Genomic DNA, 16749 nt, shown 5'->3' with positions numbered 1-16749 from the left:
ATATATATATATATATATGCTATTGTATTTCTTTGTGGAGTATTTATCAGAAAAACAATATTAACATTTTAAGAGATTTAACAAGAACTGCCATGAACTATGAGGGAGTGGAACAAGATTCAGTTGGCATAGCTGATTCAGATCAACTGTGTTTTCAAAAGCAATTTAATACAATAATAATAGTAGCCTGTGATCTTAAACAACCAGGACAGCATTAAGATAGCAAACACTTCTCATATTCTGTAACTCATGGGCCTTACTCTGAGCACCATAACTTTTGTCAGTACGAGGTATGTGAGATAGCAAGAAAATCCATATATCCCTTGCTCTTCTTGGTTTGTAATAGCATTCACGCTAATTTTTTCTCAAGAAAATATACTGCAATTCTGACCTCCCACATAATGACTAAGGAAGCATTTCTCTTAAGACACTTTATATTTTAGTTATTTGCTAAATCTCTAAATAACTTTTAGTTCTTTATTTTTATTTTATCACAAAACCTTTTCATGAGGAAAAATAACACGCTCCCATTTAAAATTCCAAATAACAATTGCATCATCACAGCCAGCCCAGAAATACCTCCATGGTACCATGACACGAATGTTAATTGAAAATTTATAAGGGATAAATCACTAACATGCTCATGTAAGTATGGATTAGAGAGTGTCAAGACCATAGACCCTAGAAAGTTAAGAGTACATATACCCTGGAGCCAGTCTGCAAGGTGTTCAAACCCTTGTTCAGTCACTTACCAGCCCTGTGGCCTGACTGGACTTCTCTGTGGCTGTTTCCTGCTCACAAGTAAAATGAGGTGAGTGACGGTGCCGATCTCAGAGGGGTGATACACAGAACAAACAGGCACGTAATATGTGCTGTTCAGATATGAGCTCTCACTACTATTATCAAAGATAAAGGAATAAACGTTCAGACAGATTTTATGATTGGCTCAAAGCCACACAACTTACAATTACTTAGTAAGAGAGAAGGAAAATAAATCCAGTTCCTTCTTGTTTCAAAATAACCCAATAGTAATTGGCTACCACCGGTGGCTCAGTGGTCAAGAATCTGCCTGCAATGCAGGAGGAGTGGGTTCAATCCCTGGGCGGGAAGATTCCCTTGAAGAGGAAATGGCTGTCCACTCCAGTCTTCTTGCCTGGAGAATCTCATGGACAGAGGAGCCTGGTGGGCTACAGTCCATAGCATTGCGAAGAGATGGACACAACTTAGCAACTGAACAACATTAAGTAATTACATGAAAGAAGAAAGGTATCTCATGAAAGTCTTAGTGTATGAATTTTGTGAAGACCAGGGAGCCTGAGCCTGCTTTGCCAACCCCCAGCCCAACTCCTCTCCTTACAGCCCAGGACTTAATTCTACTTTGGGAGCAAGTCCATGATAATGGCTCTTACAGCATTTCACACTGCCATCCCTCACTAACTGTGAGCTCCTCACAACCTGGGCCTCCCACAGGGGTGAACCTCCGTAAATGTGGAGCGACCAACTGAGTAACAAAATGTTTGTTCACTCCTGCTAGTTAGGTGGCTATAAATACACTTATACATACAGAAGCATATGCCCATGTTTAATTTTGATTTCAGATATTCTATGAGCAGGATCTGAAATATTAAAATACAAGTTAAATACTAGTTTTAAATACTCTCCAAAACATAAAGACAAAATGTCGCAAAATGTGTATCTTCACAAGCTACATTATTTGTATCTAGTATTCCAGGAACACAGTATACAGATTAGTCAGTTCAGTTGCTCAGTCGTGTCCAACCCCATGGGGTCTTTGTGACCCCATGAACCACAGCACGCCAGGCCTCCCTGACCATCACCAACTCCCAGAATTCACCCAAACTCATGTCTATCGAGTCGGTAATCCCATCCAGCCATCTCATCCTCTGTCGTTCCCTTCTCCTCCTGCCCCCAATCCCTCCCAGCATCAGAGTCTTTTCCAATGAGTCAACTCTTCACATGAGGTGGCCAAAGTACTGGAGTCTCAGTTTCAGCATCAGTCCTTCCAATGAATACCCAGGACTGATCTCCTTTAGGATGGACCGGTTAGATCTCCTTGCAGTCCAAGGGACTCTCACAAGTCTTCTCCAACACCACACTTCAAAAGCATCAATTCTTCAGTGCTCAGCTTTCTTTATAGTCCAACTCTCACATCCATACATGACCACAGGAAAAACCATAGCCTTGACTAGACGGACCTTTGGTGGCAAAGTAATGTCTCTGCTTTTGAATATGCTATCTAGGTTGGTCATAACTTTCCTTCCAAGGAGTAAGCGTCTTTTAATTTCATGGCTGCAATCACCATCTGCAGTGATTCTGGAGCCCCAAAAAATAAAGTCTGACATTGTGTCCACTGTTTCCCCATCTATTTGCCATGAAATGATGGGACCAGATGCCATGATCTTAGTTTTCTGAATGTTGAGCTTTAAGCCAACTTTTTCACTCTCCTCTTTCACTTTCATCAAGAGACTCTTTAGTTCTTCTCCATTTTCTGCCATAAGGGTGGTGTCATCTGCATATCTGAGGTTATTGATATTTCTCCCAGCAATCTTGATTCCAGTTTGTGCTTCTTCCAGCCCAGTGTTTCTCATGATGTATTCTGCATATAAGTTAAATAAGCAGGGTGACAATATACAGCCTTGACGTACTCCTTTTCCTATTTGGAACCAGTCTGTTGTTCCATGTCCAGTTCTAACTATTGCTTCCTGACCTGCATAAAGGTTTCTCAAGAGGCAGGTCAGGTGGTCTGGTATTCCCATCTCTTTCAGAATTTTCCACAGTTTATTGTGATCCACATAGTCAAAGGCTTTGGCATAGTCAATAAAGCAGAAATAGATGTTTTTCTGGAATTCTCTTGCTTTTTTGATGATCCAGCAGATGTTGGCAATTTGATCCGTGAACAGTATCAAAAGGCAAAAAGATAGGACACTGAAAGATGAACTCCCCAGGTCAGTAGGTGCCCAATATGCTACTGGGGATCAGTGCAGAAATAACTCCAGAAAGAATGAAGGGATGGAGCCAGAGCAAAAACAACACACAGCTACAGATGTGACTGGTGATAGAAGCAAGGTCTGATGCTGTAAAGAGCAATATTGCATAGGAACCTGGAATGTTAGGTCAATGAATCAAGGCAAATTGGAAGTGGTGAAACAGGAGATGGCAAGAGTGAATATCGACATTCTAGGAAACAGCAAACTAATGGACTGGAATGGGTGAATTTAACTCAGATGACCATTATATCTACTACTGTGGGCAGGAATCCCTTAGAAGAAATGGAGTAGCCATCATAGTCAACAAAAGAGTCCGAAATGCAGTACTTGGATGCAATCTCAAAAAAGACAGAATGATCTCTGTTCATTTCCAAGGCAAACTATTCAATATCACGGTAATCCAAGTCTATGCCCCAACCAGTAATGCTGAAGAAGCTGAAGTTGAACGGTTCTATGAAGACCTACAAGACCTTTTAGAACTAACACCCAAAAAAGATGTTCTTTTCATTACAGGGGACTGGAATGCAAAAGTAGGGAGTCAAGAAACACCTGGAGTAACAGGTAAATTTGGCCTTGGAGTACAGAATGAAGCAGGGCAAAAACACTATTATAGTGTTTTGCCAAGAGAACGCACTGGTCATAGCCAACACCCTCTTCCAACAACACAAGAGAAGACTCTACACATGGACATCACCAGATGGACAACACTGAAATCAGATTGATTATATTCTCTGAAGTAAATAGATGGATGCTATTAAACTGGCTGGGAATATTACAACACATTTAAATAGCACTGGAGAGGGAGTTATAAGACTGTTTACCACCTAACTCCAGTCACTATTAATATGCTTGCTGTTCCTGGTTTATGAGACAAGACTATCCTGGTACATCTTAGAAACTCAGATGGAGAGTAGTTTTCAGTTAATCTGCACACTCCCAAACTATGTTATTCAGATAATTTCTCTTACTGTTACTTTTCATTTAGGCTGAAAGGGTCCTCATTGGCCCTAACCTGGAAGATCCAGCCCAGGATAAAAGATGATAAGGTAAGAGTTAGCACGAAAGTATGGCTGGGGTGGGACAGGACACAACACGTCACCGGTTCCTCTGACATAGCTGAGAAAACCTCTCCTGTCTCAGCTCTGCCTGTCTCAGCTCTGCCTCTACCTCCTGTCAGATCCCATCAGGCTCCTTCCTGCTCTCAGGACCACGGCCTGCCCTCCTGTTCCTGCTGCTCTGTACACACGCCTTCCTCTTAGCAGTTACTACCTTTGCATGCTTGTTTATCTGTCTTTGGGCTTCCCTGGTGACTCAGATGGTAAAGAATCTGCCTGCAATGCAGGAGACCAGAGTCAGGAAGATCCCCTGGAGGAGGAAATGGCAATCCACTCCAGTATTCTTGCCTGGAAAAATCCCATGGACAGAGGAGCCTGGCGGGCTGTTACAGTCCATGGGGTTGCAAACGGTCTGACACGACTGAGCGATTAACACTTTCACACTTTTAGCTGTCTTCTCACCTCTTGGAGGGTAAAGACAGTATCTGCTTTCTCTCTTGTATTCCCATGTGTCAGCACATACTATGCAATAAAAAAACTGAGACTGAGCCTGAAGTACAGTCCTGAGATTTATATAACTATTACATAACTATGTAAATATATGAGAAAATCTTGTATTAACCTGTGGTACTGCAAGTAGTCAACATACTGGACCCTGCACTATGACCATAAACACACTAGGAATAAGGTATTACTTCCTTTAATCTTCAAAAGTCTAAGGAAAAATTGCCTCTTTTTTTTGGCTTGATGATATCAATACCACAAAATCTTCTTGTATTGTCTATGTTACATATCAGCTCACACAGCTAACTTTGTATAAAGCCGCAGTTGTCAACCTTTCACACCTAAGGATCCCTTTATCCACCCTGGACAAGTCTGGCTATTTCCAAAAAAACTCCAAAACTACCATGCAATCCAGCAACTGCACTCCTGAACATTTATCTCAAAGAAATGAAAACTTACGTTCGCACAAATACGGGTTCAGCCTTATCTGTAATAAACCCAATTCAGAAACAACCCAGGTGTTCTTCAACAGGTGACACGCCACATGACACAGCTCAGCAGTAAAGAAGAATGAACTACTGACGTGCACACCAGTTTGGATGGACCTTAGAGAATTATGCGGGGTGAGGAAGCTGATCTGAGAAGGCTGCATACTCTATTATTCCATGTATATAACATTCTTGAAATGACAATGCAACTAAGTTAATTAAAATGTTTATGTTTATTCATCTGTTAATAAAACAATAAAGCTCACTTTTACACATTAACATTTTTATGAAAAATAACTTTTTTTCAAAATTAAAGAACACAGTGAGGGGAGGCCCTGTTTATGAAGCATGTATTTTGCAGATCTGAAGTCTTGTGAGCTCACCTGTCAAGTTTCCTCTGGAAACTCTACTGGACCCTCATGAGAGACAGAGTGAAAAGGGAAGGAAACATCTTAGCGTTCCTGGGAAAACAGTTTTGGCCTTGTAGACCCACTGAACACAGGGTGTCCTGGGTCACACGTGGACATGTGGCACAGAGTACTGAAGGGTTCTGACACCCTCTTCCATAAGAAGAGCTCCCAGTCAGCAACCAACACAACTTTTTAAAAAGACAAAAATCGAAAAAGGCAAGATGTTGGAGGTGAGTGCATGCTGGATAAGTCTGCCTGTCCTAGAATGGAGCTCTCTCGCCAGAGCCTTCTACCCTAAAGATGTGTGTCTGGATATTTCTCTGTACGTACGGAGTACTTTGCATATTCTATGAGACCCTAACAGAAAGTCTATTCTTCAATTAATTAAAATTTATTTCCTACTGCAAGACATGAGGAAAAACCCAAATACCAGTTTCCAACAACTCCACATCTGTAATTTATAATTCTCTCATTGTCAACATAAAAGTGTGATTCAGCACACTCAGTGATATGCCTCCTTTTTCCTTTTTATGAAGTAGAAATGCCTGAAAAACCATTTTAAAATTCTTAAGATGCTACTTGTAGTTAGATGTACCCTATTTAGTAAGCTAGAAAATTAATAAGCTAAGAAAAAAATGCTGGAGGCTATGAAACTTAGGCTCTGAATTCCATGCCAGCTGGGTAATTAGGTCACTACACAATTCATTTTCATTCACCACATGTTTATCCCGAGTCTACTAGATGCTGGAATTACAGAGAGATTCTGGTATCTTGGCTTCTTGTCTGTGTACTACCAGCTTTGTTTAAAGAGTAACTGACCATACACATACACACACACATGGAGTTTAAATCTTGCTCCATCCTTCTCATGATTTTATATCTTTTTATACACAATAAAATACTTACTGATATGTTGTATTTATCTTCTGGTCCTGACAACTGTTATTGTTCTTTGATAACTTTAATAGTCTCCTAAGTATTTTATAAAAAGGAGGTAAATTGTGGCTGCCAAAGACTTTGCAAATTTCAAACATCCTTCTGCCTTTAGTTCTTCTAATTTTGAACCACTAAGCTATGAAAACTTTTCTAATGCAAAAACCAGACCGATTACCTACACAATTCCTGTAGGCTCAGAGAGTTATACTTCTAAAAATTATACTAAATGATGTTAGAGTAATTTTAAAACAGAACTGATATAAAACTATTTCAAAAAGGAAACACACCATATGGAACACTAAACATTTCCAAACAGGTAAGACACACTCCCACAACACGTGACAGCTTCACAGCAGAGCTCAGCACAGCACCAGCTGACCGAGATGGTTGCCTAACATCTTAAAGACATCACAAATTCAGGAGTCGCACACTACAGAAATGACGCGGTGGGGGTGTATGAGGGGAAGCAGTTTGCATAGGTTTAGCTTTATTGCATGTGATGTTTACCAGCTGGATATAGTTTTATACTTATTTATTATGACATTCAAAATCACTGTGGATGGTGACTATAGTCACCAAATTAAAAGACGCTTGCTCCTAGGATACAACAAACATAGACAGTGCATTAAAAAATAGAGACATCACTTTGCTGATAAAGGTCCATAAAGTCAAAGCTATGGTTTTTCCAGTAATCATGTCTGGATATTAGAGTTAGACCATAAGGAAGGCTGAGCGTTGAAGAATTGATGCTTTAAAACTGTGGTGTTGGAGAAGACTCTTTAGAGTCCCTTCAACTGCAAGGAGATCAAACCAGTCAATCCTAAAGAAAATCAACCCTGAATATTCATTGAAAGGACTGATGCTGAAGCTTGAGCTTCAATACTTTGGCCACCTGATGCGAAAAGCTGACTCACTGGAAAAGACTCTGATGCTGAGAAAGACTGAGGGCAGGAAAAGAAGGGGACAACAGAGGATAAAATGGTTAGACAGCATCACTGACTCAATGGACATGAATTTGAGCAAAGTCCAGGAGGTAGTGAAGGACAGGAAGCCTGGTGTGCTGCAGTCCATGGGGTTGCAAAGAGTCAGACATAACTGAGCAACTGAACAACAACAATATAACATTCAAAGGCAAATGTTCTAATTGTAATAAATTAAATGATTGATTTTCTTCTTAAGGGTGAAAACTTTCAAACATTTATCTTCTTGCACTAAGTTTAGAAAACATTTGTTCTCAAGTGATTGATAAAATTCTTATTTTCCAGGTCTTTTCAGTCCCTAATTTCTTTAAGTGTGGACCAGAACTCCTCCATCAACTCTGTGATCCAAGGAAGCCAAGGGCATCAGAAAGAGCACTGCTGGAGGTTTGAAATCTGGCTCCACCCACCAGTCACTAGCAACATGACACCATAACATGGCACAGCAATTAGAAGTTTATAAACCTCAACTTCCTCTTGTTAGAAATAGCATCTTGCTTATGGCACAGGATTAGTGTGAGGCTAAAAATGTTACACTCCCAGAAAACCCTCCCACAGACCACAAGGCATTGTAACACAAACTTCGGAGTAGATTAAGGCCTGTAAGGGACAACGCAGATAAGAGCGGACAGCTGGCTGCTGGGTGGCCCGGGCTCCTTCCACTAGACTGGTCACAGGAGGAAAGCATCTGATGCTCGGCTCTGAGACCAGCAACCAGGCTGTCCCGCTCAGCCCTCCTCCTCTCTAGGCTTCCCCTCTCTCTCCCTACAGACCAGTGGGCCACACCAGACAGGCTCTAAGTTACCTACAGGTCCCTCATTCCATGATTCTAGAAATGTGCTTGAGCACACATTTGTTCCCAAAGGACAAACATTTTTCTTTACTGTTACCCAGCGCTGTAATTCGGAGAAGGCAATGGCACCCCACTCCAGTACTCTTGCCTGGAAAATCCCATGGACAGAGGAGCCTGGTAGGCTGCAGTCCATGGGGTCGCTAAGAGTTGGGCACGACTGAGCGACTTCCCTTTCATTTTTCACTTTCATGCATTGGAGAAGGAAACGGCAACCCACACCAGTGTTCTTGCCTGGAGAATCCCAGGGACAGAGGAGCCTAGTGGGCTGCTGTCTACGGGGTCGCACAGAGTCGGACACGACTGAAGCGACTTAGCAGCAGCAGCAGCAGCGCTGTAATTACTGTAAAGATGATATAAATCCAAAGCTTATCAGGAGGTTTTTTTGAGTTTCTTTTTTGTTTTTTTATTTTGTTTGATTTTTATAGTACCAGACACTTATCTCCTGACCTGAAAGTTTCTCTTTTTGCAGACAAGTCTATGTACAAGAGAGGAGGGCTAGATATAGAACTGGACATCTCCCTATGTTTATTATGGTGCTACAACGTCTGATGCTATAGTGCTGTAAGACAAAAATAACTTCTTCCTGGCTCCCAGAAAAATGCCATTTAGGAGACACAGGTACATCTATCTGAAGGACTAATACAGTTAGCTTGTCTTTTTTTTTTTTTTTTAAAGACAAGTGTAGGTAATTGTCAGTAGTATAAACACATGGTTTTAGATGGCAGATTTTGCTCCAGAGTTAATCTCGTATTTTCCCATTAAAGAAACATCTGAAGCTACAGAAAAAGGACAAACTCTTCAGCATTACTTTCTTCGATAAATGCAAAGAAATCAGCAGGACACTTACTCCTCTGTGATCAAGCCCACACAATAAAATAAATGAAATGGAACTAAATCACAGACAGGATAGGTTTTATGGTGGTGGTATTACTAATAATTAAGATTCCCAGGCTTCATTATCTTAACTGTGAGCAAGATATAAGAAATTTAAATGCTCCAGCTTTCTAAGCTCATTTAGGGACATTGATAATTAAAAGAATAGATGCTATTTAAGATGCTCAGTTTGTCCCAGTTATCCAGTTATACTTCAATACATACAAGAATGATCAGCTCAAGACAAGACTGGTCCAGACTCTGGACCAGACTCAAAGGACCATCACTGAGTGGCCAGATCTGGTACTTTCTCAGGACCAGGTGACATGCCACGGTGTCAGGCACAGGGACCACAGCCTTGCTGGCCTTGGTGTGTATCCAGAATGACTCTCGTGTGTTCCCAGAGGTCGTTCTAATGATTAAAATGAGTTCTTTGAGTTAAAGACAGTTCCAATACTGAGAAAAATAAAAAGGGATATCTTCATGTGATGAGACTCTTGGTCCAGACTCAGCTGTGTCACAGATAAAACCACCCTCCAAAGTACAACTGCCTACATCACATGACGGGAAATGTCTGTGCCATAAAGCCAGCAACTGTTAAGGGGCTGTGCTGTGTTAGGATGATCAACAATGCACCCTAAATTACATTAGTTTCCCAAGTTTCAGAAACAGAGTCAAACAAAATCCCAGGTTTTACATGTTTTGTAGTTATTATCTGCCTTTCTGACATTTCCACTAGGAAACTTTAACAAACAAAATATTCAAAAGCAAACTACTCATCTCCATCTCCCTAACCTCCAATCCCAACCTCCTTTTCAATCTCCCCTCCTCCCTCCTTTCCATCCCTTCATCCGTCTGTCTGTCTGTCCAGGAGTTACTGAGAATCTTCTATGAGCCAGGCACTGTTCTAGGGCCAGGCATTCAGCCCTGAACAAAAACAAAAATCCCTTCCCTTGTGAAGTTTACATTCTGGGTGGGGGCTGGGGAGAAGATAGACAACACACACACAAAATAAATAAAATACTGGGAGAAGGAGGGCTTTTTAAACAGGGTAATCAGGGAAAAACTCACTATGAAGGTGACACCTGAGTTAACGCCACAAGGATGTAACTAGAAAGCCACTAAGCCACATAGTTAATATCTGGTATAGAACATTTATTATAGACATAAACATTCTATACCAGATATTAACTATGTGGCTTATTAATAGTAAGGATAAAGGCCCCGAGCTGACAAGGTGCCTGGTATGTCCAGGGAATAGTCAGGAGGCCCGTGTGGATGAGAGACACAAGCAGAGAGAAGGAAACGCAGCAGACCCTAACAGAGGGTCACTTTTACATGTTATGTAGTTTTACATACATAAAAATCTGGATCGCTCTGGCTGCTACGCTGAGAATAATCTGAAAGGACCAGAGGCAGAAGCAAGCAGGAACCTACTAAAATACTCTAAGAGATGACAGTGGACTGAACCAGGGTGCACACAGTAGAGAGTGGGAAGTGACCCAATTCTGGATCTACTTTGAAGGCAGATTGCTATGATTTGCTGATGAATAAAATGTGTGTGTGGGCTGCCGGTGGCAGAAGTCAAGGATGATGCCAAGGCTTTTGGTCTGAACTGGAAAGACAGAATTAACACATCTGACATGGGAAAGTCTGTAAGAGAGCAGGTTTAATGGGTATGGCCAAATTCAAACAGGTTCTATTGGAAATGCCTGTTAGACCTCTAAGTAGACACACAGAGTAGGCAGTTAAGTATACAAGTCCAGTTCAAGCGAGAGGACTGGGCTGGTGATATAAATTTAGGAAGCATCAGTGTGTAGATGGTACAGAAAGCCATTCAACTGGGAGAGATCACCAAAGAGGAGTGGATTAGTCTAAGGAGAAGAGAAGGGGTCTGAGGACTGGGCCATGGGGCATGTTCGGTATGGTAAGGCCTGGGAGAGAAGGAGGAACCAAACCGAGCAGGAGTGGTCAGTGCAGAAGATCAGGAGAGCGTGGTGCCGACCAAATGTACAAAGTATTTCAAGGAGGACGGAAAGATTAGCTGTGTAAGATGTGAGAGGCAAGTAAAATAAGATTAGGACTGATAATTAATCAAGCATGGGATTTAGCAACACAGCATTCACCAGTGACCTCGACAGGGGTTTGGTGGACCAGGCATTTCCCAGAAATGCTTCCTGGGAAAGAGTTCAAGAGACCACCTGGAAAAGAGGGATGAGAGCACCGACAATCGTTTTGAGAAACTGTGCAATATAAGAAAGGGAAATTCTGTATCCTGGGAGGAACTGAGACTCTACTGGGGATCCCCTCAATAGTTAACAAAGACGTACAAGTTCATTATTTGCACCTACACATCCCTAGTTACTTCCTTCTTGGGTCAGACTTCTCCTTCACTTGGGCTCAATATTCCATTCTTTTTGGCAACCTTTGTCACTTATTTCATCTTTCTTCAACCTCTTCTAATGTTTTCCCTTCCACATAAAAGAAGTTTACATTTCAATAACTTGAACAATGAAAACAAAATACTCCCCTACAGTTACTACCCTTTTCCCCACCTTCATTTCACCTCCAATATTTCTGAAATACACGACCATGCTTGCAGTCTCCATTTCCTGATCCGAAGGGCCTCTACCCTCTCCGAGTGCTGAGGCTGATTCCACTCATGGTCGTCGTGACTGGCTGCCAACTCCAATGGTCACCTCCCAGTTCTGAATTGTACTTGCTCTCTCTGCACCATCATTGATTTCCCTCTCCTTGAAATTCTTTGCTCCGCTGTCTACATTATGCCACTCGGCTCTGGTTTTCTTACTACATATCACTCTTTTATGACAGCTGTCCGATTTTTTTTTTTTTTTTAGGCAAACTCTAAAAAATTTAAATTGTTGGGCCAAGAGAAAAAGTCTTCTGATTCACTTCATTAAACTGCTCTCCAACATGGTGAACAAAATTTTGATTCCTACTAGCCGTCTATGGGGTTGCACAGGGTCGGACACGACTGAAGCGACTTAGCAGCAGCAGCCCTAGTATGCTAACTTCTCCCAAACTCTTTTCAGTTTTCAGTTCAGTCGCTCAGTAATGTCCAACTCTTTGTGACCCCATGAACCGCAACACATCAGGCCTCCCTGTCCATCACCAACTCCCAACTCCTGGAGTTCACCCAAACTCATGTCCATTGAGTCGGTGATGCCATCCAACCACCTCATCCTCTGTCGTCCCCTTCTCTTCTCGCCCTCAATCTTTCCCAGCATCAGGGTCTTTTCCAATGAGTCAGCTCTTCCTATTAAGTGGCCAAAGTACTGGAGGTTCACCTTCAACATCAGTCCTTCCAATGAACACCCAGGACTGATCTCCTTCAGGATGGACTGGTTGGATCTCCTTGCAGTCTAAGGGACTCTCAAGAGTCTTCTAATCCTGATTACTTTTATTTTTTAAACGTTTATAAATCTGACAGTTGAAATACAAAATAACACCTCATTTTTTCTTTAATTAGCATCTCTTTGAGTCTAGTTAAATTTATGATTATTATACTTATTTCTCTATGGAGTGCCTCTATATCCTTGGCCTCATTTTTTTCCTATTGAATAGTGGTGTTTTTCTCAATTGATACGAACAATATATTAAGATAACAATCCTTTATCACATTATTATAACTACTTTTCCTCCTATTTGCTTTTAGTTGTCTACAGGCATTAAAAAGTTGTCAACTTTAATGTAATTGAATGCGTTCATTTTCCTCTTTAAAAATTCCCCCACTACTCTTAACCCCTCCTCTATAACAAGATGAGGGCTTCCCTGGGGCTCAGTGGTAAGGAATCTGCCTGCCAGTGCAGGAGATGCAGGAGACACAGGTTTGATCCCAGGGTCAGGAAGATCCCTGGAGGAGGAAATGGCTACCCACTCTAGTATTCTTGCCTGGGAAATCCCATGGACAGAGGAGCCTGACAGGCTACAGTCCGTGGGGTCACAGAGTTGTACACAACTGAGTGAGTGAGCACACTCACATATAACAAAATGAGATGAAGATTTGCCTCTATATTCTTCATTTGCATAGTTTATTTTAAAACATAACACTCAATTCAACTGGAATGCAGTATGAAAACATTTTTGTCTCCCAGTAGATAAGTAACTGTCCTAATTCTTGTATGTCTAACTCACACTTATGTTCAGAAGCCATATCATTACTTCTCCCTAACCAATACTATTACTGTGGTTGCTAACAACCCTTCTAGACTCCTAGCATCCTGTAACCAGGGCCAGGGAATCCGGGGTCTCTCACCCACTGCCTGATCCCCTCCCTCTCCCCAACCCTCACTGGTCACCAGGTTCCTATCGATTCCACCTCCAGAATGTGTTACCCCTGCCTCCTCTCCCCCGGTTCCCACCACTGCTCTGTTATCCACTGCACTGGCTCCCTGAGCCATCACTCAAGGCTTTGCAAGCTTCTTCCTCTCCCATCATGCTTTACGACACTGGCATCCAAGCACCAGTGATATTACTGTCCCTGCTGAGTACTCTTTTGGAGCCCCAACTGCTTCTACAAAATGAAAGCCGAAGTCTCAACTTGGTGCCTACGCCCTTGGGATCTGGCTGCTGTACTTTCCTCTCCTGACACAATTCCACATGTTCTGTGCATGACCCCTGCCCTCAGCATGCTGTTCTCTGCCTGGAATGTCCTTGCCTACCTTGCTGGTCTGCAGAACCCCATGCATTTAAGGACCAGCTCAAGAGACCCTTGGCTACGAAGCTCTTCCTGATCCACCAGAACATAATTACGCACCTGTCCCTTACGCAGTGCGTCATTACTACAGTCGCTGTGTTCTTCCTCACTGCTGGGGTGAGCAAGCGCTTGCTTGCATGGGTCTTCTCTACAGACCAAGTGTCCCTTTAAAGACAGCAATCAGACATGTACATACTGCTGTATTTAAAACACATTACCAACAAGGACCTACTATACAGCACAGGGAACTCTGTCCAGTATCCTGTAATAACCTAAATGGGAAAAGAATTAGGAAAAGAATAGATACACGTATAGATATAACTGAATCACTATGCTGTACACCCCAAACTAACACAACATTGTTAAACAACTACACTCCAATATAACATAAAAATTAAAAAAACAACAGCAATAAGAATCAAGCCTCATCTCTATAACCCTGGCATTTGGAGCACTCCTGACAGACAAAGTATGTGGTTAATCTCAAGAAACGCAGAGGGGATGAATGAACAAATTTCCTCAAATGTCGCCTGCCCCACCAAATCCCGATCCTTTTCTAGCATTTTTATTCCCACTGTGTCTGTCCTAATTCAGGTTCCTATGACTTCTTGACTATTTCCTGCCTGCCTGCCTGCCCTTTCACCTCTCCATCACTAAGGTGATCTCTACACAACTATGATTCTATCATTCCCCTCCAGAAAAAAATCTGATTCTAGGAGAGAGATCAGGGCTTCCCTCATAGTTCAGTTGGTAAAGAATCCGTGTGCAAAAGAAAAAAAAAAAAAAAAGAATCCGTGTGCAAAGCAGGAGACCCCGGTTCAATTCCTGGGTAGGGAAGATCCGCTGGAGAAGGGATAGGCTACCCACTCCAGTATTCTTAGGCGTCCCTGATGGCTCAGCTGGTCAAGAATCTGCCTGCAATGTGGGAGACCTGGATTTGATCCCTGGGTTGGGAAGATCCCCTGGAGAAGGGAACAGCTACCCATTCCAGTATTCTGGCCCGGAGAATTCCATGGACTATACAGTTCATGGGGTCGCAGAGTTGGACACAACTGAGCAACTTTCACTTTCAGGAGAGCAATCAGGCATCTTAACAGGATCTGTCTGTCTCTGTTACCCCACATGAATGCTCTAGCTGGATGCTGCTGCAAACCATTCCCTGATCACATGCCTCACCCCATCATGCTCCCAGCAACCGGGGAGCTGGGAACTCCTCTCTGACAGGATGGGTTCTTCCTGATATGGTTCCTTCCTGTCTCCCTCAATCCCCTCCTCTCCACGCCCCACACCACACTCCCCTCACCAATTTCTCAAGGCCTCTTTTTTCTTATATGCATACTTCCTTATCTTCTTAGAGCAGACATAACTTTTTATCTAACAATTCATTACCATAAATGGTGCTATAAATAAGTCAATTTTAGTTTTTCATTTTTCTGCCACGCCCCTCAAAGCCTGTCCTCACACAAATACACCCCCCAAACTCTCCACCTGTTGCTGCTAATCTGTTCTAGGCTGGTCATTCAGATACTCCAACCCATCAGGAACCATGCGTTAAAAAGCAGCCAGTGGTGAGGTCTGGGAAAGGAGCAGAGTTCATGGCTTCAGTGCTGCAAACTGGACACACACCTCTATCGATGGCTCTGCTCAGTCTCTTCCCTCACTCTGTCCACGGCCTAAGTGAGCCACTCACAGACCAAGGTGCCAACTTTGAGATTTACTGTGAGACATGTAAGTGCCAAACCAAGAGACTGAACAAATCACGTTCTCACTTGTTGATGAGCCCCTTACTCTCAATTATATCTATAACCGTTTGATGGTCTTTGCCACTACAGAGTCACCATTCATTGCCTCAACCTACTTTTACAGTATTTTACACTTTACAGATTTTACCTATGAGATTCACCATTTCAGATACAACGTAAGGCGAGAGATTACAGGAGGAGGAAACTCGCTTCAAATCATACTGCAAAAAAGGGTTATAAATGTTAAATGTTAAAAATGTTCATAATCAACATCCATTTTAAAATACAAGATGCAGATTCTTGTTAGAATTCTCAAAGACAGTTCCTGAACTTGTCCTTAAGTATTTTCTTTGTCGTCCTGATAAGGGCCTCCAACTTTTAAGAAATGATAATAATTATCATTAAATATTTCAGTGGTTTTATCACTAACATTGAGACATTTAAACAAGGACAACCTAAGAAACAAGAGATTCCATAATTCTTGACTGTTCTTAAATCTTAGCTCTAAATAAAATCTAATGGTCTTGTTGAAAGAACACTTCTTGAAATTTTAGAATTAAATTGTACATATAAAATAGCTATCTGACATAGTCACTTACCACTCCTCCAAAACTTATATATTGTTGCTTCTTTCTTCAAATTTCTGTATTTAGAGAACTGAGTTAGGATTTTTTTTAACTTTAAAATATGTTGCTTAGCAGTCCAATATGAGAAACTGTTCTGTTTCTAGAAACAATCTGACTGAATCTGGATTAATTTATAAACAATTACACAGACACACACACACACACACTTTAACACTTTTAGGGAAAAAAACTAACTTAGGATAGGTGTTCAACATAAGCTACTAAAACATGAATTAAGCAGAACATTTTTCTCTAATTATTGGAACCTTATATCATTTCCCCTATGTACTAAAAATATTCAGAATTCATTATAACACTTCAAAATGCATCTTCACTCTTAAGAGTGCCTATAGTCTTGACTAGCAGGAAACCTAGTTTGCAAAAAACAAAACTTATCCATATTTCCTAGGTCTTTACTTAAATACAGAAGTTCAAAAACTGTACTTTCCTTAAAAAAAAAAAAAAAAAAAAATCAACCAATGGATTCACCTAAACACTTACTTCATACTACAAACTATCTCATATTCAGGTCATTTCCTGTTATTAAGCATGTCCTAATA

The 16749-nt window shown here is 41.5% G+C and overlaps 2 protein-coding genes across 8 annotated transcripts in view; one reads left to right on the top strand and one right to left on the bottom strand.

Moving 5' to 3' along the window:
• Positions 1-5233, top strand: part of LOC129624485 (uncharacterized) — a 93396-nt gene extending 88163 nt beyond the window's left edge. For both annotated transcript variants that reach the window (XR_008700981.1, XM_055542486.1), the window contains 2 exons: positions 3994-4054; positions 5100-5233. Coding sequence is in view for 1 of the 2 variants with exons in the window: in XM_055542486.1 (XP_055398461.1) it covers positions 3994-4054; positions 5100-5141 (103 nt within the window). In the remaining variant the exon portion in view is untranslated. The remainder of the gene's footprint in view (positions 1-3993; positions 4055-5099) is intronic.
• Positions 1-16749, bottom strand: part of LNX2 (ligand of numb-protein X 2) — a 90011-nt gene that overhangs the window by 44035 nt on the left and 29227 nt on the right. The window contains exon 3 of one of the 6 annotated variants that reach the window (XM_055542480.1): positions 16163-16206. The exons of 4 other annotated variants lie outside the window; for them this stretch is intronic. The gene's annotated coding sequence lies outside the window, so the exon portion shown is untranslated. Of the gene's footprint in view, positions 1-752; positions 897-16162; positions 16207-16749 lie in introns of all 6 variants that reach the window. One more of the 6 variants, XM_055542481.1, reaches the window with a different exon arrangement.

The sequence above is a fragment of the Bubalus kerabau genome, chromosome 12, assembly GCF_029407905.1.
Source record: "Bubalus kerabau isolate K-KA32 ecotype Philippines breed swamp buffalo chromosome 12, PCC_UOA_SB_1v2, whole genome shotgun sequence".
Taxonomy (NCBI): domain Eukaryota; kingdom Metazoa; phylum Chordata; class Mammalia; order Artiodactyla; family Bovidae; genus Bubalus; species Bubalus kerabau.
This window is presented reverse-complemented; position numbering and strand designations above follow the sequence as displayed.